Raw genomic sequence first — 25864 nt, 5'->3', positions numbered from 1 at the left:
TGTGCCTCTGTGATCCGTGGTTCTTTCAGAATGCAATCTTAAGCTGTTTCAGTGTGGATGCAGGATGTGATTTTAAAGGTTTGAACAATAATAAGCTAATGCATTTATCTTAAGTGAGAGCGTGAGGGTGCATAATGCATGTGCAAGGCGATTGTATGTTAGAAACAAACCTTTAAAATGTCCCACTCATCTGTATTACAGCTGGAATCGTCTGTATCGTGTTTTTGAAAAGTAGAGTAGTTTATCAGGCTGTCAAGAATATATTATTAGTAGGTTCCGTGCCAGAATTCTTAGCACTGTGTTTTATGCTGGATCTTCTCCTTTCAGAATGCTGATTGAGAAGTTGCTCTCCTGGACATTTGTTATTGTTGTTATTTGTGCCTTGCCTGTCGTCAAAAGGGATGCTGATTTACATTAGAAAAAGGTTATGCTGATTCATTTAAAAATACTGACCATTCAGCGTTTTGTGGCAGATGAAAAGAGAATAGCATTAAAGGAACCATAGAAGTAAACCGAAGGCTGCTTTTCCGAAATTGTAGAATTTTTGCACCTTACATTTTATTTGTTAATTGTGATTGAGGTCCCATTCATTCTAAACCCACACGTTCCAATTCATTGGGGGGGGGGGGGGTTCAGCCCTTGCTAGTATCGTCAGGAACTTCATTGTTAACATAGGGTTCTTGAAATCATTCCTAGCTTGCTAATATAATTTCATGCAATAAATTACTTGCTTTCATATATGTTTTTGTCTGGCTTTTTAAAAATTAATTTATTAACAGAGCTTTTTAAAAAAAAAAAAAAAAACAACAACAACATTAAGATACAGAATATTTAGACCTAATAGGGATCTGCTTGCCTAAGAATGATTGCCTAAGGAAGGCAATTGTAAACCCAAAGAGTTAGATATCACACTATAGCAGTTCTTTTTTATTTTCAGCAGTGCACATGCAAATTAGGTTATATCTACTGCAACAACAGAATATATGCTGCATTCCCGATTTAAGCCAGCAAACCTTTTTCCTCACGATGCTGTCTAAATAATTGAGCAAGAACTTTCCTTTTGCCTAAAATATAATTTCTGAGGATCTTAGGAGCTATACGGTACCGGTTTTGTGATTTTGATGTAGAGGAAATGTTAAAGCTCTTAAATGGTTGCATCACAGATTCCCTGTAGCGACAGCTGTCCATATTGTGCTTCTTTCTGCACTGTAGTTGGATTTATTTTTTTTTTCAATTGTCTGGCATGTTTTCAGGGCTACTCAAACTTGTATTGACAAGGCAACTATAGGAATGATCCTGAATATTTGTGGACCCTGCCTGCTTTTTCTCTTCAGACTCCTTAGAGCAATTTGTTCATTTTCCTTTTAAGAAGTTTCTTGGTTTTAAAATCAATTTTCAGATTAAAAATACAGGTGTGCTTCAGTCATCTGGGTATAACCTGCCATCCCTGATAATTTCCTTAATCTTTGTCTCACCATCTTGAAGTTGCCACTGGCCAGCCTTCATAAACCCCAGTAGAACCCTCAGCAATCTCTGTAGTGGGTTTTCCAGAAATGGAAGAGTATATCTAGTTAGTAGGAATTTCTGTCTTTTTTGCATTTTATTCAAATAATATATGCAGTCCATTTTTTAAAAAAGTTATTAGCTATAAATGTGTCTCATAAGTGAACATGTATTTATGTATTACATGTAGATTAGTTTTTCAGTGTTTCTGGTTAGGATAAGTTGTTCATGATTTTCATAACGAATATATACAGCGTTTATTAAAGGTTTCTATTTATATATGCATATTTAACTCAAAAGAATTTTAATGCTTTGTAATAGTCTTTATATTATGGTCACTGTTCTGCATTCAGTTACTTTTAACAGCATCTTTCTAGTCCATGTCTCCATTTGGCGCATATATATATATATATATATATATATATATATACACTTTTCACATTAAAGCAGTTTATTTGAAGGTTGCTCAAAAAATTAATCTTTAATGAGTACATTTGACAAAGGCTTAGTTTTTGCTAAGAATCACACCTACATGAATTAATCTAAAAATCATGTTTTGGTTAGAACTCTTATTGGCATATTTTACAAAAAGTTATACATAGAATGACAAATAAAAGAAGGCCTCAGTCTGCAGAGAATTTATTTTTTCTTTTGTACTACTTAGAAACTTAAATGGTTTTATGCTGCTTTGATATCAGTGGTATTATGCCACTTTAAAATATTTTAAGTTTGCATTTATGAATATAGGTTAAACACTCATTTTAATTTATCTAATATTGAACAAACAGATTATTGCAATTTGAATTAGGGAGGGAGTGTATCAAAACTTAAGTAGCATTTAAAGTTATTTTCTTCTAAAAACTCTCTTTTTTGGTGATTACACTAGGGAGGTAAGGAAATAAATATTACTCTTATGTTCCTGTTGTATTTTCTTAGGTAGTTCTGTATTTTTAAAATATACATATATATTTATGGCTTTTTATTACATTTATAATAAGCCAAGACTCTTGGATACTTGCAGAGTATAAAGAATTCATATTGTATGTTACTAATGTATCTATCCCAGGTTAGTAAGTCTTATTATTTCTATTTTAAAATGGTAAAACTCTTTTTATAAAAAGCTTAAAATGGTTCGTACATGGGTTGGTAGAAGTATGACATAACCTCAGTTACCTTGGTGATGTAACATTAAAATTTTTTGAAGCTTAACACAGTCCTAAGCCTAAGGGGAGAAATACATTAATGTGATCTTTGCCCTTGAGAAGTTTCTAATCCTCCTAAGGAGAGGAAATGTGTAAAGGTGCAAATGTTCTGGAAGGCCCTCTAGAAAAGATTGAGCTTGAGAAGCTGGCAGGACTGGCAGGAGTATGGCAACTCCAGACTTGGGAGTCCACTCAAAGGCAAAGAAATGTTACAAGCTGGGAGGGCGGGAGGGACAGGACAGAGACCGTCTGTATCAGGAGAGACACATGGAAGATACTAGCAGCGAAACAAATAAACAAAGTAGGGTCAGATTTTCGAGGTGCAAGAATTCTAACACTAAAACCTCAGAGTTTGCTATTTTCTGAAATGGAAAGCTTATGGTAACTAACCCATAGAGACTACATTTCTGAATATTGAAATCAAATGTATAGTTTTATTTCTTTCCTTTTCTGGAGTACTTATGTTCTAGGCACTGTGCTCCATGCTTTACTACATTATTTTTTTCAATGTATGTAATTTTATAATTTTTTTAAGTTGCATTTTTTTTTTTTAGATGAAGTCTAGATGACTCCAAAGCCTGCGCTTTTAACTAGTTTTAACTTTGCATATTTTCAAGGATCTTCTCAAATAATTTTTTTCCATTGGCAAAAGCAAACTGATTATTATCCTCCTTTTCAGTAATTGGCCAAAGAGATGTAGAATTAGAATTAAAAAAAAAAAAAAAAAAAGGGAGGGAGTGCCAAATACTGTAAAATGTTCATTATATTTTTTCAGCAAACCGCATTTTAATATTGAAAGTTCCAATTTTTTTTTTTTCAAAAGTCCCAAACCTAATGAGGCTGAATTGGGAAAAATACAGTAATGGAGGCATGTCATTAGTCTTCAGGGTACACCTCACCGTGTATCACACGCAGCTCAGCATGAATCAGGCTTCTCAGCGTAAACAAATCTCCCTTCCATTACTGAAAAATTTCTGTATTTGGAGAAGAAATAGCAAGTCCCCTGATGTTAACCAGAAGGGAATGGGTAAGCATGTAAGGTAAAGTAGATGTTTAGCTGGAATTTTAAAATTTAATTATATTTTGAATCACTCAGTATTGTCATGTTTATCCTAGGTGAGATGGAAATGTATTAGCATTTTGGTAAATGTTCTGAATTGAGTTTGGGTTTTGACTCAATATTGCCTATACCTGCTTCAGGTTTTTAATACCTGCTCTTGAGTATTTCAAAAACTAAAAGAGCATGCTAGGAATTAAAAGGAAGCACCTTTTAGCTTCATAAAGCAAAAGATCATGAGGTAGAAAAGATTAAAAAGATTTTATATCTAATGGACAGTTTTCTAGCTTCACTCTAAGTGTTTGCTTGAACACATCCGATGTTTCTTGGGTATGATTTGATTATACCTTCACGGGTAAAATGTGTTCATAGTGATAGTCTAATAACAAACAAAATTATATTGGTTAATGCTTCTCATCTGTGCCATGTGGCAATCTCTGAAAACATCTCCTTGATCCTATGCAAAATTAAGTTAAAATGCTCTGGTTCCTCAAATGACAGACAATGGATTTAATTGATTGCAAGGCACATGTATGCAGTATAATAATTTTCAAGTTGTATAGGCTCTGTTTTGATTGTTCTTCAAGTAGAATCATTTTGGCATGTAGATCATCTATATTTTCACAGATTGTACAAATGTAGTTTCCCATTATTCAGTCCCTCTGGAGTCTATAACTTTGATCCTATATCTTTGCTCTTCTTTTTTTAAGTATATTTTTATTGATTTCAGAGAGAAAGGGAGAGGGAGAGAGGGATAAAAACATCAGTGATGAAAGAGAATCATTGATCAGCTGCCTCCTGCATGCCCCCTACTGGGGATTGAGCCTGCAACCTGGGCATGTTGCCCTGACTGGAAATCGAACTGTGTTGAGCTATGCTTTGCTTTCTTTTAGTTTGTGCTTCAGTAATCCCTCCTCCCATGTGATTATGGTATTGAGATTAGGTGTTTAGGTATTAGTCTCCCCTATCTCCAAAGCTTAGATCATTGTAGATGTTCAATAAATGTTCTTTGAATGGATGTAGAAAAAGCCATTTAAGCATGTAACCTAATGAATACTTATGAGGGAATGGCCAAATCTATGCAGTTTATAAAGTGGACATTCTCTTGGAACAGTGGCTTACAAAAGACAAAATCATTCTACCATCTACATGTATTACTCAGGAAGTTCTTTTTATGGGCTTCATAGTATAATGATGGTATATAAAGAATGAACATAATCTCCCATTGGAACACTGAGATTTTGGAGGGAGGGGGAATTTCAATAATCATAAAGGATTTCTTATGAAGAGTTTACATAATTGGGGGAGGTAGGTAGTAGAATGATAGGCATACATGTTTATTTTCCTGCTCTCAGTCTTTTTTTTTTAATTGAGCGATTCATTGTGAACAACTCTTGAGTATGATTTACTCATCTAACATGTTCGATTCACAAAATAGTATCTTGGTTTAGTAGGAGAAATAGCATCATTTCATTTTATAACCAGCAGACCTTTGGTGCAGGATGAACTTATTTAAAATTAATCAATTATTGGAAGGTTCGGCAAACTATAGACTGTGGGCCAGATTTGGACTTCTGCATATTTCTGTAAATAAAGTTTTATTGGAGTATAGCCACAGTCATTCATTTACATATTGTCTCTAGTGCTTTTGAACTACAAAACAACAACAACAACACAGCACAGTTGATTGGCTGCAATAGAAACTCTGTGGCCCACAAACCCTAAAATATGTACTGTCTAGTTCTTCCCAGAAAGTTTGCCAACCCTAAGTTATACCATAGAAGTTAAAATTTTGAATCACATGTGGGTTAAATTCCTGTCATACAGCTTGCTCTCTGTGTAGCCTTGGGCAAATTACTTATTACAAAATTGTCTGATTTATTATTTTCTTCTCCTCAAACTGGGGATAGTACCACCTACCACATAAGTTTTTCCAGGTGACTAAGTGGCATACAATATATAAAGTATTTAATATGTTGATTTTTAAATAGTAAACATTCTGAAAAGGTTAACTATATGCAAAAAATATATTAGGTGGTATATTATTTTTTCTTTGTTCAAGATGGAAAGTTTTAACTTGACTTTGATACACTCCTATGAAATAGTTTACATGATTATTCTTAGATATTTATCTGACATATACAATCGGTGATATACTCACAGTTCCTAACTCTCTGTACTTGGATGGCACAAAATGTTGTCAACCAGGTTAGTTACTTAGGTTTTTCCCATACCATAAAAAAGTCAGCTGTAAAAATCCTTAAATTAATTTTCAAGGAAAACTATGGCCCTAATTCTCTGGCAGAGGTGATATCAGATATTGAATCTACTTAATCATTTTCCTACTGCTCAGAATATTTTAATACACAATATTGTCGTGACATAATACAAAAAATATATATTGGTCTCTGCCCGCCAATTCCTGGCACAGACTTCCTAAACCCTTGTAATTTCCTAAGTGATAAGAACATTAGGAGCATCTCTTATTCTAATATTTGCCTTTGACTATAACCCTGACACAGGATTCCTAAAACCTTGTAAATTCCTAAATTATAAGAGCTTTAGTGGTATCTTTTGTTCTAATGAGGCAACTCTGGGTGAGGTCCTCGGTGGGGCTAATCACCCGAAAAATTGAGCTATATTTAGAAGCTTGAAATTTCCTCTCTCCAGCCCTTCTCTACTCCAGAGAGGATAGAAGGGCTGGAAACTGAATTAATAATCTATCTTTACTTTGTAAGGAAGCCTCTATATTGTTATTCATTATGTTTATAATGACACGGGAATAGTATTCTTGATTTATTTTTAATTCAGCGCATCTTTTAATGTCTTGTACAGAGGACACACACAATAAATATTAAATGAATGAATGAATGAATGAATGGATGGATAGATGCTGGGATATGTAAAAATATGCAGAAGACAATTGAATAGGAGGGGTTTGGGCATTGACTGTTCTTCTGTGTCTTGATTTTTTGCCTTCTTGAAATACTATATATTTCAGATACCCTGTATGTAGTTCATTTTTAAAATTATTTATACAAAGCAGTTTTATAGCTGATAAGCAGATATGAGGCAAATTGAGCTAGAAATGTAGAGTAATTGGATAAGGCTTGTGGTATTACGCTGTGGGTTTAAATGAGGAGAAACGTATTATGGTAGTCAGTAGAGGATTGTTAAAACTACTGAAGAAGAGGAATAATCTTCTGCCTGAAATCTAACTTTTTGATAGAGTCCAGGGAATGATATAGGGAACGACTTGGAAGATATATCAGTTAGGATTAAGTTCCACTGTGAGCGAGGAAACCCTAAAATAATAGTTATTCTAAAGGGCAGAGATTTATTTTCTCACTGGTGTGAGTCTAGAAGTGGGCACTGCATGGTGTCAGAACCACACTCCTTCCGACCTGTTGCTGTTCAGTGCTTGACCTCCGTTCCCTACATTGGCGTCTAGAGGATGCTGGCTCCAGCCATCCGGGCTGTCTTCCAGCTGCCGGGAAGAAAAGAAGAGAAAGGAAGGGAAGCCTTCCTCCTTTTAAGGATATTGTTGGAAAGTTGCACATAACTCTGTAACTTATATTCTATTCCCAGGGCTTAGTTACACGGTTAGCTACAAAGGAGTCTGGAAAACATTTTTCTTCTAAGCAGACACATGCCCAACTAAAAGTGTTTCCGTCACTCAAGAAGAAAGGAGAATGGCTATCAAAGAACAAATGAAGAGACTTTCCAATGCTGGGTTTTTAATATTATAGGAAATATGGAGAGAAATCCATAAGCTTACATGAGTGGAATTTTTCTTATACTTATAGTACTGCAAGTACTTTGTTTAAGTAGGATAGAATAAAAAGCAGCATACATCAAACCCCCCCCCCCCCTGTTTTTTTTCTTGATTAATTGCTTGCTCATACTTATCTATCCAAACCAGAAGAGAGGGAAAGTTTTGGCTTGTATAGTATTTTGATTCTCTTGGAGTCATTTTTAAAGTTGTATTGATTTTAGTTGGCTGTTGTTTATTCTAATTTGATTTCTAGAAGGTAATATATTATTATTATTATTATTATCATCATTATTATTATTTATTATAGTTTGTATTAAGGTATATGGGAAAACAATGTAATTTCTGACATATTCTTGACTATTCTTAAAATGGCTAGTTATGTAAAAATGTGATTGGCAGATGAAAACTTTCAGAGGATATTTCCTTGGCATATAAAAAAGGTATTTAAATTCTGTATAACTTGTAATTGGAAAAGAAAATAAGGCAGCATTCACTCTCAATGGAGTTTGTAAGTTAACTCTAAAAGTAAATCATGTATAAGTACCATACTTACATAATATAGTATGTGATCATTTGATTATATGTGCTTGGAATAGTGTATCAGATAGTAGAAACAGTGTTTTCTAATATCATTCATTTTAATATAATTTAAAAAATTCTGTAATCTGTGGCTGCATATATAAATAGGATTTTTTAAATATATATTTTATTGATTTTTTTACAGAGAGGAAGGGAGAGGGATAGAGAGTTAGAAACATTGATGAGAGAGAAACATCAATCAGCTGCTTCCTGCACACCCCCTACTGGGTATGTGCCTGCAACCAAGGTACATGCCTTTGACCAGAATTGAACCTGGGACTTTTCAGTCCGCAGGTCAATGCTCTATCAACTGAGCCAAACCGGTTTCGGCTAAATAGGATTTTTAATATTTATGTCTGAAGTATTAAAATGTGCTGTTGGTGATTTTTCTTTTGTCTGCTACAAAATCTACATTTACCTGATTCTTTGGAAGTTAACATTGTAGTAGTTTTAAATATATATATATATATATATATATATATATATATATATATATATACACACACACATACATATATATATATATGTTTTAAAAACACACACATATATATATATATATATATATATATATTTTCTAGCTTGCACTTACAACATGATCATTCATTTGGATATCTTTGTAGATAAGTCATTTGTTCTATTTTGTTGACAATCTGGGCCCAATTCAGTGGTTTCCCATTATAGTGATCTAAAGGTTCTCATGATATGGCCCCAAGATCTCTTTTCCCTTTCCTTCAGTGTTTTTTGTGCCCCTCGCCTTCTGTGCTCTGGCTATAAAGGCACTTCCCCCAATATATTATCCTATTCCTTATCTCAGAGCCTTTGCACATGTTTCCCACTGCCTACTATTACTCTCTTAACTCTACCCTCTTCTTGATGTCAAGTTCAAGTACAGATACTATTTGCATACACTTCTTGTGGTGCCTTTTCATATACCTTCCATCTGAGTTCATTTTGTGGTTATCAGATTAATTCTATCTCTCTCACTAGGTGGTAAGTTCCAGGGCAAGGTCTTCATTGCCCATCAGCATCTAGAAACACACTTGCACGTGAAAGTATCCCTAAAAACCTTTTTAAGTAAATGAGTAGGCATAATTTCAAGCCTTAATATTCATACAGGAGAGCTAAGCAAAGTTCACTTTCACATTACAGATCCTGATTAAGAAAAATACATTAATTTAACTCATTCTTTCTAGTTGTGCAATATCAATCAAGCTACTTAAAGTTCTGGGCTAATGGTTACCTCGAATGTTAGTTTCAGTATTAAATGGGGGGGGGGGGGAAGAATCTATGAAAGAGCTTGGTGCAGTGCCTAATGTAAAACTTATTCTCAGTAGATGTTACTTGCATTTGAATATAATTTTTGTCTTTAATATCATCTGCATTCATCTCATAACTGTTTTTTTTATTTCTCCAAGCTAAAAGTGACATCATTATTTAGTGAACACAGTGATTCTCAAAGTGCACTTCTCACCTCCCACCCCTGCATGTCAGTCAAAGGAACACGTTTTATTTCTGTTCTTGGATCTCATGAGGTGGAAGTAGTAACCAGGGCGTTAATTCAGTTGGCCAGGGACAGAGTGAACCAGTGACAAGGGCAGAGGGTTGTGAGGTCATTATTACGTAGAAAAATTGCAGATGTGGGAGCTCTGGGATTCTGCAAAGTTAAGAAATAGAGTAAGAGTGGGAAGTAGGACCAGGCGTTGTGTTATGCTTCACATGAGTTATTTGACATTCCCCCAAACAATTCAACATGTAGTTACTGTTACTGTTTTCACTTACATATAGGTAACCAAGGAAAGAAGGAGGTTCACCCGTCCAAGGTTCTCCAAATGCAAGTGGCAGAAATAGGATTTGAACCCCCACAGTCTGACTCCAGAGCCTCCACAATTCATCACTAGGTTCTTTTGCCCAATTTACCTGAGGACAGTCCCAGTACAGAGGATTTGTACCAGGAAAGTGAGACAGGAAGACCCAGGCTCCCTAGGGGCACTCACCTGGGAAATCACCCAACAATCTGTTGTATAGGAATTAAAATGGATTTTGTACCAGGTAGCTTGGGTTTTCTCTTGCTAGTGCCCCCTCATCTTTTTTTTTTTAATGGTAATCTGTTGGGATCACAGAATGTCATCAAATTTAAGCAAAGGGAATTGTCAGAGAAGGCAAACCTGAAAAAATAGTTGCTCTCTCATCCTTAACTTCTTGAGGATGGGAATAAAATATTATTTAACTGAATGCTTGCTAGGTGCCAGATACCATGATACGTGTTGGGGATACAAAATGAGTGAGACCCACATCTAGTTCTCAAAGAGCCCAGTCCATTGAGGAAGATAGATGAGTCGTTCAGCTTTCACAGAGGAGAAAGAGCTATGATAGAGGAAGGTTCCTGAGGTACTTTGGAATAAGAAAAGGGACTCTGAATCCTGCCTGAAGAATCATGGAACTCTGAGCATTTTACAGAGTCATTAAGGCATGGAAAGGCAGAGGAGCCATGATATTATAATATGGCTAGAGTGCATTATGCAAGAGAACTACTGTTAGGAAAGTCAGCATGGCAGGAAATGGAGCTACAATGGGAACATTTACTGAGCACTTTTATACATCTTGTATGGAGTATTCTGGATTTATATGGTTATCAAAAATATAAGGGATCATTTTATTTTTATTTAGCTGTACTAAATGGAGAGCTCTCCTTTTATCCTAAAAATCTTGATATTTTTTCTAAACATTTTTGTTTTGCTAATTTTACCTTAAATTATATCTTAAAAGTTGAAATTTCTAGTTCAGGAAACATACCTTAACAAGCATTCAGTACTGCTCTTAATAGGATTGACTTGACTACATATTAGAAAAAAGGTAGTGGGCTACATACAGCTTCGTATTGCCCTTTATAGACATGTGTGGTTTATAATTCATGAAAGAGGCAGTGATTTATGTTAAAGTATCCACTCTGCCCTTCACTCGCTAATTTTCTGGTCAGTTCACTTAATTCCTCCAAGCCTCCGTATTTCTTATTTCTAGAAAGGAATATTGAAGTAATCAGTGAAATCACTTGTTTGAAGGTAACTGTCACTTTAAAGGCAGCACCTGTTATGGTTATAAATTTGGGTTCAGAGTGCCCAGGAGAGATGTTTAGATTAGTCTTCCACAGATGTTTCTTTGCTTGCTTTCCTCCTCTGCTGTTACTTTTGCCTTTCTCTTTTGCTTGTTGATTCCAGTTTCCTCCCCTCTCATTTATGTTCTCTTTTATCGTGTGAGAGCAATTGTTCATCCATGGGCAAGATCCTGTGCAGGTTCTGACTGTCAGCTGCTTCCACGGTGTGATTGATATAAAGACAAGACAAAGGAGAGAGAGGACTGGCTACAGTGCCTGGAGTAATCCCTTTATTATTGCGACTGCCTAAGAAAAGGCTAAAAGGATATTAAAGCCCAACTGGTAAAGTATTAGATGGTGCAAAAATACCAACACCAGAGAGAGAAAGTATCTCTTCCTCTGTGGGAAGAAGATGAATGATGAGTCTTGTCGGTATATTTTCATGGTCTTCAGTATCTAATCATCTTAGTTACCATTTTTTTTAGAATTTGACCTTTTTGTTGACTTCTTTAGTTGTATGGGATAGATCTTCCTTTCTGCAGCAGCTTTTCTATAGAACATATATGTGATTTTCTTCATAACTCATTTTGGCAAATGCATATCTAGATCACAACATAACTTCAAGTAAAATTTTAAGGGTAAACTTTTTTTTAATAGACTGTCTTCTTCCTTCTTTCACTGTGATAAAAAAAACTGTTGTGAAAAGTACAACTGTGAACATGGGTGTGCAACTGTCACCTCAAGACCCCATTTTCGAGGCTTTTGCATATATCCCCAGAGGTGAAATTGATGAATCATATGACAATTCTATTTTTTATTTTGTGAGAAGTCATCATACTGCTTTCCATACGAGCTGCACAATATTACATTGCTACCGGTAAGGGACAATTATTCCAGTTTCTCCATCACCTCCACGTACACTTGTTACTTTCTGTTTGTTTGGGGGGTTTTTTGTAGCCATCCTAATGGATACAATGTGCTATCTCATTGTGGTTTTGATTTTCATTTCTCTGATGATTATTAGTAAGGTTGAAATCTTTTCATTAGTTTATTGCACGTTTGTGTATCTCCTTTGGAGAAATATCTTTTCAAATCCTTAGCTTATTTTTTTATTCAAATTGTTTGTTTTGTTATGGTTGAGTTGTAGGAATTCTTTAATATTCTGGATATTACTGCTATGTCATTAAAACTGGTTTATGTGTTAGTTTAAGCTCTTCAACTTAAGAAAGGGAAGTTTGGGCTGGTTAAGGAATAAACTTCAAATACATGAAGCTACTGTGGGCTAGGCATTAAGCTAAGTTTATATTCTTTAATTCTATATTTTGAAATTCCTAGGACAAAAAAAGGTTATTGTTTTTATTTTAAACATGGGAATGTGGCATCAGTTGAATTTGAATTTGAACAGTAGTTCTTTTTTACTTCATTATTTGCATTTTAGTGAAGAGCTTCTGACTCTAAATCTCTTGTACTTTTCTTCTGATTGAGTCTAGTTTAACATACCTACATGGTAGTGTTTCTAATAATGATGAATATCTGAATTGCCCAGAACAGATGTTCTTCTCAGTTGGAGTCCTTTATTAAAATTTCATTCTTAGGGGAAATAAAACTCTGTTCATTAGAAATTTTGTCTAACTTAACCTGTTTCTTGAGCAACTCAGATAATGAAGAATTTGTAAGTTTGAGTTTGTAGAATTTATTCATATATTTATGCTGTATCTACTCTGGGCCAGGACCTCTGCCTATACAAAACAGAGGTCATTTCTCCTCTCATTATAGTGGGGACCGTGAACATGGAACAACTGAAGACAACTACACGAAAACAATCAAATGTCAGCTAGAATTCTACTTCTTCCCTGGACCTTGCTGTGATGATTATCAGAACTACCAAACATGTGCAGAGCCCTAGGCAAACAGCACCAGATGGTTTCTGAACCTGCAGAGGGAAGTTTGCTTCCAAAGTATCAGTCACTAGAGGACCAGATAAACTTGGCAAATACTGTATTATATTCCTTTTCTTACAGAGTACAGTTCCCTTTAATTATTGGAAACTGCCGTTTTCCCTCCCTCCAGAAGACATAATTAAACACCTTCACGCTGTCAGCACCACTGCTGAACTTGGCGGTCTGTCACCAGCGTGGAGCTTTGGTTGAGCGTTATTGCGTGACTGGGGAATGACCAGAGAGCAAAGTCAGCCCAACTCTAACACATTTCTGCTACGCTATCATCACCATAATGAGGGTTATGCAACTCGATGCTTTTGTAGTGATTAAAAAACCATATTTTTTATTCTCCTAATATTGAAAATATGCAAGTGATTACAAAGAGTGTTTTGAAATTAAATTTGGCTTCCTCGGTGCTGTTGTTAAAATCAGAATAATTTTACAGATCTCTCTCTCTTAAGACAGTAAAAATGTAAAGTCAATAATAATCAAACCCTTTCTTATACCTTTTTTTCAAACATATCCAAGAGCCATTAAGGCATTTTGCTCTTGGATTGGTACTTTTGTAGGTTTTTCAACAGTATTCTTTTTTTATTATTATTATTATTGACTTTTGAGAGAGAGAGAGAGAGAGGAACACCCATGTGAGAGAAACATTGATCGGTTGCCTCCCATATGCAGCCCATCCAGGAATCGAACCTGCAACCATGTATGTGCGCTGACTGAGAACTGAACCTGCAACCTTTTGGTATATGGGATGATGCTCAAATCAACTGAGCCACCTGGCCAGGGCTCAACCATATTCTTTAATGTGTGTAAGAATTATATAGAAATCTGTGTTATTTTTAAAACATGATGACTCCTTGGCTGCATTCCAAGATTTAAATTTTGTAGATATGACATAGAGCCCAGACAACTATATTTTATACATAACTAGCTCTGATGATCTCTGGACCACACTTTGGGTATAGCAGTGCTCTTACAAAAAGGCCTCATTGGACATATCCATTGAGGTCGAATGTGTGAGGCCCTGGCAAGATAGCTCAGTTATTTAGAGCATCGTCCTGATACACCACGGTTGCCGGTTCGATCTCCAGTCCAGTTACATTCATGAAGCAACCAGTGAATGCATAAATAAGTGGACAAATCAATGTTTCTCTCTCTTTCTCCCTTCTCCCCACCTCCCTAAAACCAATTCATAATTTTTTTTTAAAAGGACTGAATGTATTTGAACATGGGTATGAGATGTCTGTCTTCACTAATTAGGGTGGATAACCTTTCCTCTCTATTAAACTAATTTAAATTTATGTTTTCAGCCTATAGGTGGTAAATGAACTTGTACTTCGTAAATAGATCATTTGCCAACTGCATCTCCCCCACTGAATGTTTGCCTTCTCCCACAGCCCTCATAATCAGAGGTCTTGGACATGAAATGAAGAAGGAATTGGGGTCAGATTTGTGAAAAGGAGAGATGAAGATAGCCCACTTCAAACTTCAGTTTAGCCCCGGCCTCATTGCCTCCACATCTGAGACCTAGAATAGTGAAACTGCCTAATTAGAACTTTTGGATCTGTTCCTGGTTTTGCCATTTGTTTGCACTGTCCTCTGTGGTCTTTGGCTTCCTTGATTGTGAAAGCTCTGGACTGGTTTTATTTCCTCTCCAAACTAAAGTGATTCCGAAAGATCCCAATCATATTTAGAATTTCTTATGCTTTTGATATTACCTATGTCAGCCCCCCCCCACACACACACACACACCCTTTTTAATTCACCCTAATATCCTTAGCAAATAGTATAATGCCTGGCCCAGATAATGAATGAAAGGATAGAGTTAGCTATTTCTCTTTTTTCTGGATCCTTGAGCTTCTTTTTCCATTTCAATTGACCCCTTAGCCCATATTTCTTTTCCGTCTTAGCCATTCTTCCCAGTTGAGTGCTAATTCATTGTCAGACACTGGTCAGAAGTTATCCACCTCTGCCTTATCTAGCAGCAGTTCAGGACACATTTTCTCCTTCATTTTGAGCTCCAGGTCAAATTCATCGGCCTCCTGCTATTGATACCACAAACCAGCACATTTAAACTAAATAGTCACCTCCTTGTCCTTCACTCCCTGTCTCTAAGAATCAGACCTCAGTTTCCCTATTATCCTCCCCCTTCCTTTACCTCCAGTTTTCAAGCCTTGTTGATTTTACCTGTCAAATGATTTTCTACCACACACCCTCCATTTGCCTCTAATTATTTGCCTACCTTTGTATTATTATAGTCTTCCTCTGGGGCCTCCTGTTTCTCCTTCTCCCCTCTTTAATTCATAGTGCGAACTACTGCCAAATGGAACTTCCAAAGGCTCAGCTCTCAGGATTGCCCCATGTGTGCCCCATGTCTCTTCCTTAAATTATAAATTTAAGACAGGTGTGCCCCATGTCTCTTCCTTAAATTATAAATTCCCAAAGGACTGAGGCAGGCTATAGACTTCCCTTCTGCCATTTTGATATTACCAAAGTGATATCGGTAGGAGATATGAACACGACATACTTTTTTTTTCATCTTCCTTGTGTGATGGGAAAGCATATGGAACTTGGGGTGAGACAGAGCTGAATGTGAACCCCAGTCTACCAATTATTAAATGTGAGTTTGGGCGAATTCCATTACTTCCATGAGCCTGTTTCATCATCTGTAAGATCATGTGAATAAATCTCATGGAATCACTAGGAGGGTTTTCTTTTTTCTTTTGTGAAAATTTTCAAACACTGTAAATATAAAAAGAACAGTCTATGAATTCCCATGTATTATTCTCCCAGAATCAATTACCAAGGTTTTACTATACTTGCTTCTCGTAGCCCTTATTTTTCTTTACAAAATATTATTAAGCCATTTCCAGACATGTAATTTCATCAATACATGTACAGGGGGTGGAGGAAATCAATGGGTGTGTGTGTGTGTGTGTGTGTGTGTGTGTAAAGGGCACATCTGAAATACTTTCATCAATAAAGGTAAAATTTTTAAAAAGAATTATAATCTCCCTCTTGAAAAAATAGAGAAATAAAGTCTATGACTGAAATTGCATTCCTTTAAAAAAAAAAAACAACACCAAAAACATAAATATGTAACCAAAATACCATTAATGTACTAGTACTTAATGCTATAATTCTTTTGGTTATATCTAATATCCATAATTAGTGTATTTCTTACAATTGGTTTCTTCAAATCAGATTTCAAAGTTCTCACATTGCATTATTTTATTCTCTTTAAAATATTTTTATTTCATATTTTAGAATAAAATATTTTATTCTCTTTTTAAAATATAAATGTATTGAAGCATATACAAACAGAAAACTGTCCTGCAGTTTGATGAATTTTTACCCACCATCCAGAACACAAAATAGAATATCACTAACACTCAGAAAAAGTCACGTTTTCTGATCACCCTTTCTTCCCTCTTCCCCAAAGGTTAATTCTGTCTTGACATTTAAAACCATAGAATAGCTTTACGTGTTCTTTGAACTTGATAAAAGTGAATCATGTGGTTTATATGCTTTTCTGTCTTGGCTTATTTTAATCAACTGTACATTTCTAATATTCAAACATGTTGTCTATAGGAGTGGTTGGTTTTCATTGTTGAATAAAGTTCCATTTTATGAACATGCCATAATTATTTATCCATTGTTCTACAAATGGGCATCTTGAGGATTATATTTCATAACTCTAAATACACCAACGGATCAGCATAGTGTCAGAGAAAGTTCAGTCATTATTAATACAGTGCCTTGTTTAAAATGTACTCTTTGTACGTTCGCTCATTTGAATTTTGATTCATCTAATGGCAACATTTTTTATTTTTATTATTAGTTGAGGCTTTTTTCTTTTTTTTTCTTATTCTATGATCTCATAAGGAAATAATCTTGATGATTTTTGCTCTCATTAACTGCCTGAATTTTGTCACTTTAAATTATGGTTGAGTTTCTTTTCTATTCTTAGATCTAATATAAATGGAATTATTGTAAATGAAATGAAGGAAATTATTCATTTTCTCTGTGGTCCTCCCCCCAAGTCCTATATTAATACATTTTTCTTTAATTCTGGCCCTGACTTTCACCTAAGATCATGGATACCATAGCCAAACTTTCTGGTTTCAAATCCCAACTTTACTATTCACTTGCTTGTTACTGCACAAGTGAATCTACTTTCTCTGTCCCTTAGTTTCCTCACCTGTAAAAAGGGATAATAATATCTACAAAATCGAATTTTTTTATTTTTACCCAAGGATATTTTCCCATTGATTTTTAGAGAGAGTGGAAGAGAAAAGGAAAGACAGAGAGAAATATTGATGTGAAAGAAATGCATTGATTGGTTGCCTCCTGACAAGCCCTGCGGCCCAAGCTGGGGAGGAGCCTGCAACCTGATATGTGCCCTTGCCCAGAATCGAACCTGGGACCCTTTAGTTCACAGGCCTATGTTCTATGCACTGAGCCAAACCAGCTAGGGCCTAAATCAATTTTTTATAAAGATTAAATGAGTTAAATTATAAAGTGCTGAGAACAATATCTAGCTATTATTATTATACTTATCTGTAATTCTCATGTTTCTAAGTTAATATCTACTTATAATATCAAATTTGTAACTGGCAAAAATTTCTACTTCATGTAAGCAGAAAGTTTATTTGTTGTCATGCCAAATGTAGTTTATGCATACATGTTTTCCTTATTTGCTCTATTTGTGGGCTTTCACTTGAGATTTGCTCCTTAATTATCAGTTATGGTTTTCACTTGAGATTTGCTCATAATTATCAGTTATGGTTTTCTTTCATGTTTTTACTTCTCAAATCTGTAGGTACTGATTAACTCTCAGTGAATGAAAAGTGATTACTGCATAAGAAAATTAGATTGAGATGCATATCATAACCTGATTATTTAAAAGTGGGATTGTTGTATTTAACATATAGAAAGATATACTTAAATATTTTTCGCTGTAATCTTATTCTTTATTATTTGGAAACAGGCCAGGTAACAAAATGCTTCTGAAGTTGTATTAGATCATTGTTCCAATGTGTTGAACATTTTCTATTAAAAAACTGGGCAGTGACTTGAATTAAGTTTCTTTCTTGGGAGAAAGGTTCTGTTATTTAGCAACACCTAATATCCTGTGATGGTGGGAAAACATCCTGAGGCCACACTGGAGAAATCTTATTGGCTTTCTTGGGCAGGAAAAGGCATTGATGTTTTGATACAGAATTATGAGCATGTGGGGATTCGTCTTCAGGTAACATTGTCCTGGGGCTAGAAAATCCATGTTTCAAACAAGAGTGACTGTTCAGCTGAGTCAAAAGACTATTCCCTCTCTCCTTTATTCTAGGCTGCTGTTCATTCCCGGGATTGAAGTAAAGACTAGTACCAAAAGAAGCAGGCTATCTTCGTATCTCTAAATTCAATTTAGAAATGGAAGGGGCATCAGTATTATTTGGGAATAGGCACTTAATTACACCTTGAAAAAGCCAATGAAAATGAGTATCAAGATTGGCTGTTTATTACAGATATTTCTTGGCAATGGGTATAGTAAGACCCTAGGTGATTATAACACTTTTAATATTTTGTTGCTAATATTGAGTAATTATAGAAGGGGTGTATGTGGGTCGCCATGGAAACGACTCCCAGCAGCCCTAAGAGCAAATGCCTGGCAGTGTGGGGTTCCCTGTGGTGGAGCCACATGTCTAATGCTGCAGAACAGTTTGTGCTGACTCAGCTGTGCACTGGAGGGGCTATCCTGTGGCTTCTTTTCTCTTCTGTTCTTTTTCTTTTTTTAAAAATCTTTTATTGTTGAAAGTATTACATAGATCCTTCTTCCCCCCAGTGTGGTTTCTTTCTTAAATCCTGAGTTGTTAAACTGCCATGCAGTGTCTTGATTTTCCAAAGATAAAAGCTCACTCAGTACTGCTTTTTCCCACACACTAACTCTGTTTTCCTTCTCCCCTTTTGAAACTCTAGTTCACCTTTAATTATACCTACAGAGTAGAAGTAATTGGTAATGGAAATTACAGGAAACTTCTGCGATTTGAGAAGGCGCGAGGTAGCTATGTGGGAGGGTAGAGGGGAAAAGATTGAGAGTCTAAAGCAATCTACTATACAGTCAAAACAAATTTCATATTTAATGTTGAGCATGATTGTGGAGCCAGAGATAGTCTCCATGTTAGATTAGTTTTGTGAAAAGCGTATTTCAAGCCTGCCTTAAATTTTGGTTGTCTGTGAACATTGTGGTTGACTGTAATGAAAAAATGCTTTAGAAAAAGTTTTTGTGTTGCATGGGAAAGTAAGCTGTTATTTACAGGTAGGGCTGCCCATGAAAATCATCTCACTGTTACAAAGAGAACTTTGATCCTACTTTACAGACTTTTGGGGTGTTTTTTAGGGGCCAAATGATCTAAGCAGACTAGCACTGGAAACCATGGTTTCAGCTCCCTGAAGGGAGCCTCTTATTAAAAATTCTACCAGTCTAAGTGTTAGCTGTGATGTGATGGAGAGAGCGCCGCACTGGGACCCAAACGCTGGCCAAACCACCTCCCTTCTCTAAGTATCAGTCCGCTCATCTGCATATGGAAGTGTTTGCAAAGGTGTGGGAGGATCCAGTGACTTGAACTGTGGAAATTCTTTTAAGTATTGAGGTATTATGATATTATGATGACTCTAAATATAGCTTCTTCAACTAAGGGAGAAATTTGGAGTATTTGTAATTTTTTTAAATGTTACTGGAGAGATTTAACATGATTTGTAGAGAAGGAATTAAACTACATATTAGAAGACTTTCATTTCTAGCTATAAATTAGCTTCATAGCCTTATAGGGGATCATCTTTTTACAGTCTAATTTCGTTCTTTATGAAATGGAGTCCAGTGTAGGGGGTGCTTTAAGAGAACGTAGCTCTCGATGATTTCTTGGTTTATTTTGCCTGCATTAAAAGTCTCTGATTCTGTGATATGGTGAAAACATAGCATTTAATTTGTATAGGAGATGAACTGCTCATCTTTTTTTTAAAATATATTTTTATTGATTTCAGAGAAGCAGGGTGAGGGAAAGACATAAAAACATCAATGATAAGATAGAATCATTCGTTAATCAGCATTCCTGCATGCCCTTGCTTGGAATCGAACATGGGATCTTTCAGTCTGCAAATTCCGAGGCCTGAAAATCTTAACAATAAAAATTTAACTGAAGATTAACAAACATATGTGTTACAAAGCATTTGGCACTCTCCCTGTTTTATGATGTATCGAAAAAATGATAAAGTATAACCCCTTTTGCTTTTCAAGATTCTTCCATTTAATAGTCCATTTTAAAAGATAAGGCATACCTTGTTATTTGTGTTGTTGTTTTTTTCTAATAGTCCTAATGGATTTTCTTACTTTTGAATGAAAATCTAAAGAAGAAACCAGTCTACTTCTTTTAACTGAAAGAATGCGTTATCTCTGAAAAGAAATTTTGGTGTCATGCTGTTAGGATTCCACCACTTTTTTGTCATGTTGTTTGGGGCATTGGTTTAATAATGTGGCACAGCAATTGAAGAAAACTTTCGAAACCATTCTTTTATTATTTCAACGGGCATATATTTCATATATTAGCCACCTAATATATGCCAGGCACTATTTTAGGTACAGAAGACAACAGTGAGCTGAATGTACAAGGAACCTCATGAAGTTTATATTTCAGAATAAGGAATTATAAAGTAACAAAATTTAAAATATATACTTTGAGATTGTTCTGTGAAAACAGACAAAACTGGGTTTGCATCCTTATTATATCAACTAGAGGCCTGGTGCACAAATTTGTGCATGGGTGGGAGTCCCTTGGGGTGGCCCATGGAGATCAGTGCCCCAGCTCATGCCCACAGCCCTGCTGCCATGCCTTGGCCTGGCACTGCCCCCTCACCTGCTCCACCATCCCGCCGGCAGGATGCTGTCATTCCTCTACATGCACAGACGTTGTCTCGGAGACTCCTCAATGTGTGAAACTCAGAGAGGAGAGCCTGGGAGAAGGTGCTACTTCCTCTACTGATTCCCTTGGAGGACTGTGTGCCTGCTTCCCTCATGCCTCCATGAGAAAACCATTGCTTCCTTCACAAGCCAATTTCCTCAAGATACAGTTAAAGAAGAAAATAGTCAACTTGTCACCAACTTAAGACTAACTTAAAACCACAACATAACTAAGCCATGGAAACAAAACCATGGTTGTATTTACCCCCTAATATTATTTAGACCTGATGTCTTAGGCATTTTTAGATAACATCTTTTTTTTCTTTTTTTTCTTTTTAATCTTCACCCTAGGACAGTTTTTTCATTGATTTCCAGAGAGAGTGGAAGGGAGAGTGGAGGGGAGAAAGACATCAATGTGAGAGAGATATATCAGTTGGTTGCCTCCCACATTGTGCCCCAACTGGGGTGGGGAACCTACAACAGAGATACATGTCCCTGACTGGAATCAAACCCTTGACCTTTGGTCTGTGAGCCAATGCTCTAACCAGGGCATAACATCTAGTTTTAAGGTAACATCTCATTTTACAAATAAAAAAATCCGTAGTTTGTGGAATTCACTGACTGGTCCAAGGAACTAGTGGTGTGGAAAGCCTCAGCTAGGGATTGGAACTGAATCCTGACTCTTTTGCCCTTGCTCTTTTTACTTTTTTTACACACTATTATATAATTCATCATTCTAATGTGTTAAATACTGTGTCTTTGTATATTTGCTTCCACGGTATGTATTGTGTTTTTGTGCATTGACCTTAATTCTTTAATTTGCATTCTGTCTTTTCTCCTTTTCATTCAGCACTGTTTTTATTTTTAAATAATTCTTTATTGTTGAAAGTATTACATGCAACCCCTTTTTTCACCCATTGACCTCCTCCAGCCTACCCCTGTCACCATTATCCTTCCCCCTCCCGCCCAGCCCAGGCCCTCACCGCCCCATTGTCTGTGGCCATGGGCCATGCATATATGCATACAAGGTTCTTGGTTGATTACTTCCCATCCACCCACACTCCCCGCCCCCGCCCCCACCCCCACCTTTCCTCCAAGACTCTGCACTCTGTTCCATGCTTCCTTGTCTCTGGATCCACTCCATCTTCATCAGTTATTTTGTTTCTTAGATTTCACATATTAGTGAGATTATGTGATACTTGTCTTTCTCTGGCTGACTTATTTTAGTTAGCATGACACTCTCAGGTCCCTCAATGCTATCTCAAAGGGTAAGAGATCCTTCTTTTTTACTGCTGCATAGTATTCCATGGTGTTAATGTACCACGGCTTTTTTACCCACTCATCTACTGATGGGCACTTGGGGACTGTTTCCAGATCTTAGCTATTGTGAATTGATTTCAGCACTAGTTTTAAATCTCTATATAACTGCTCACAATGAGTGCTTGATAGTATAGTGCTGATAGTATACGCTGGTGTCCACCTCATTTCATTTATCCTCTCCCCGATGACAGACACCCAGATTACTCCCAACTCCCTGTTATCTCAAATAACATTGTAATGAATATTAGCCAGTTGTCTTGTTTGAGACCTGTGTAAGAATTCATTAAGATATATATATACCCAAGAGTGGACTTGCTGGTTTGTAGACTATGTGTAGGCTTAATTTGATTAAGTAGTGCCAGACCACTCTCCAGAATAGCAATACCACTCAACATTCCTATCCACAGTGTGTGAAGATCCCTTCATCCCATATCTCCACTAAGGCTTAATGACCCAGTTTTGGGGTGTTTGCCAGTCTACTAGTGTAAACTGATATCGCATTTTAATTAGCATTTCCATAACTACTAATGAATTTGAGTGTCTCTTCATATCTTTGTAAGCCATTTGAATTTTATATCTTTTGATCAGATTCCTACTGTTATTTTTCTGCTTGATTTATTTGAATTTATACAGAAGTTCTCTGTATATTAATTTCCTGTTGGTTTAAATGCTTACAGATGTCTTTTTAATTATATTTTGTATTTGTATATTTAAATTCAGAAAGTACTTTCTGCTCCAATTCATTGACAGTTTGGGGTTTTTGAAAAATCTTAAGTAGATGTTGTACCTTCTCAGGATGCTTTTCTTCATCTATTAATATGACCTTTCAGTTCTTGTAGTTTAATTTATGAGTGTGATATTCCTTGAAAAATTTCCTGATGATTAACTGTCCTTACTTTCCTGGCCTATACCCTTCTTCATAATATATTGTTAGATTGAATTGTATGAAAATGCTTTCCTTATGTCAAAAAATGGTCAATATATGGCTATATCATAGAGGTCAAATTAAATATTTTTAGTACACTCTTGAATTAAATTATCGTTTTTAAATGAAAGATTTTTATGTTCATGATTATAAATAAGACTATAATTTTCTTTTCTTATTCTTCTTTTTTAATCCTCACCAAAGGATATTTTTTTCCATTGCTTTTTAGAGAGATTGAAAGGTGGGGAGAGAGAGAAACATTGAAAAAGACACATTAACTGGTTGCCTCTTACATAAGCACTGACCAGGGCCAGAGATCGAACCTGCAACTCAGGTTTGTACCCTTGACTGGGAGTGAGACCTGTGACTGTTCGGTGCCACACCAGCCAGGGAAATTTTCTTTTCTTGAATTTGGAATCAGAATTAGAATTATACAGCCTCAAAAAATGGCATGGATTGCCGAAACCGGTTTGGCTCAGTGGGTAGAGCGTCGGTCTGTGGACTGAAAGGTCCCAGGTTTGATTCCAGTCAAGGGCATGTACATTGGTTGCGGGCACATCCCCGGTAGGGGGTGTGCAAGAGGCAGCTGGTTGATGTTTCTCTCTCATCGACGTTTCTAGATCTCTATCCCTCTCTCCTCCTCTCTGTAAAAAATCAATAAAATATTTTTTAAAAATGGCATGGATAACTTTTTGCACATTGTCCATATTCTGGAACAACTTACAAAGGATAAAAATTTATTATAATTTGAAATCTGATAGAATTCAAGTGTAAAAATATCTAGGACTAGAAAGTATTTTTGAAAGGTAATATTCTTGATGATCATTTCAGTTTCCTTAATAATTACTAGTCTATTGCAGTTTTACATTTAGTCTTGCACTAAATATGTTATTTTAAATTTTTGAGCAATTTATCTGTTATCTATATTTTAAAATGTGTCAACATTTAGTTCATTGATACACTATTCATAATGTTATTTTAAAATCTATCTGTAGTTATTTTCCTTTTTCTTCTCCCATACTTTATTTGTATCACCTAAAGACCATAAAGTAGAGATAGCACAGTGAGACAGAGATCGGATAAAATAATTATACAATGCCTATAAGCCATGAACCATTGAGTTTTTTAACATGTATTTTAGTTCATTTTTCCAGCATCCAAGCAAGTAGGTAATATAATGCCCATTTCAGAGATGAATTCCATAGATATAAAATATTAATTATTGGGTATTAAGTAAATGATAGATTTGCAGATTGAATTGAGGGCTGATAGCTAAATCAACATTCTTAATTCCCCTGTTTTCACTCACATAGCACTCAATATTATTATCTTGTAACCTTTGTATACTTTAAAGAAATGTAATTATTTAAAAATAATTGTTGATTTTCTTTCCTACTGGACTGCAAATCCATAAGAACAGGAACCATGTCTGCTTTGTTCAAAATAATATCTCAAGGACCAATCACTTTACTTGGTATATAACTGGTGCTCCGTAAATATTTTTTGTCTTCCCTGCCCACATCCCCCCGATTTTTTTATTTTTTTATTTTTATTTTTTTAGAGGGTGCAGGGAGGCCAGGATTTTCGCCACGTTGTTTTGACCATCTTATGTGAGAAAATAACCCAGGGAAAACCTAGGCCAATGTGAAACCGAATGATCAGGAAAGGTTTTATGGGTGAACTATCTCCTTAGATAATGTAAAGAATTCTTAACTGTAACTTATACATAAGGCTATGAGTGACCTCAAGTACTTCATTCTCCAAAAAGGACCATTCATTGTAGAAGATTCACATTATGGTTAGGGAAATGCTGACATCTCTGTAATATAAATTTAACTGCTCTATTTCATTTTCTCTTTCTCTTTATTTTAATAGAAAAAATCAGGCAAAGATATGCAGATCTGCCTGGAGAACTACACATTATTGAACTTGAAAAGGATAAGAATGGACTTGGACTCAGCCTTGCTGGCAATAAGGACAGGTCACGCATGAGCATCTTTGTGGTGGGAATTAACCCAGAAGGACCTGCAGCCACAGATGGACGCATACGTATTGGAGATGAACTATTAGAGGTAAGGTGCATATATTTTTTTACTTCTCTTCTGGTGAAGTGAAGGGGTACAGGAAATAGTGTACAATAAAATGAGGTGAAGGAGAAGGGTGTTGAAAAATTATATTTTCTTCAACTAAAATCATTTTTCAAAGCAAAAATAAAAATCATATTGTCATGTGCAAATGTTATTTGCTGCTTGAGTAAAAACAAATCTCTCAAAATAATTTAGAAGCCCTTAAGTAAAATCTCATGGAAATATATTAAAAGAATAAAGCTTGTTTTTAACATTAATTTTTAAAAGTTCAAAACTTATTTGATCATGTATTAATATAATGTTATTAGTATTTGTCAAAATGCTCTGGGTTTTGAATTAACCATAGCATGACATTTGTATGTATTTTTGTGGGGGGTTTTTTGTTTGTTTGTTTTTACTATTTTACATAATAATTATTTTTGTTTTTA

General features: G+C 35.6%; 1 protein-coding gene and 1 long non-coding RNA gene across 6 annotated transcripts in view; one reads left to right on the top strand and one right to left on the bottom strand.

Moving 5' to 3' along the window:
* The window catches only part of PATJ (PATJ crumbs cell polarity complex component), a 762329-nt gene that overhangs the window by 156027 nt on the left and 580438 nt on the right, over nucleotides 1-25864 (top strand). For all 5 annotated transcript variants that reach the window (XR_014794340.1, XM_084876078.1, XM_084876077.1 and 2 more), the window contains one exon: nucleotides 25225-25421. Coding sequence is in view for 4 of the 5 variants with exons in the window: in XM_084876078.1 (XP_084732204.1) it covers nucleotides 25225-25421 (197 nt within the window). In the remaining variant the exon portion in view is untranslated. The remainder of the gene's footprint in view (nucleotides 1-25224; nucleotides 25422-25864) is intronic.
* Nucleotides 1-25864, bottom strand: part of LOC311618492 — a 700613-nt gene that overhangs the window by 598394 nt on the left and 76355 nt on the right. The gene's annotated exons all lie outside the window — the stretch shown is intronic.

The sequence above is a fragment of the Pipistrellus hanaki genome (assembly GCF_964339955.1).
Source record: "Pipistrellus hanaki genome assembly, chromosome: 2".
Classification (NCBI taxonomy): Eukaryota; Metazoa; Chordata; class Mammalia; order Chiroptera; family Vespertilionidae; genus Pipistrellus; species Pipistrellus hanaki.
Note: the sequence above shows the minus strand (reverse complement) of the source record. Positions and strands in the feature narration are given on the sequence as shown.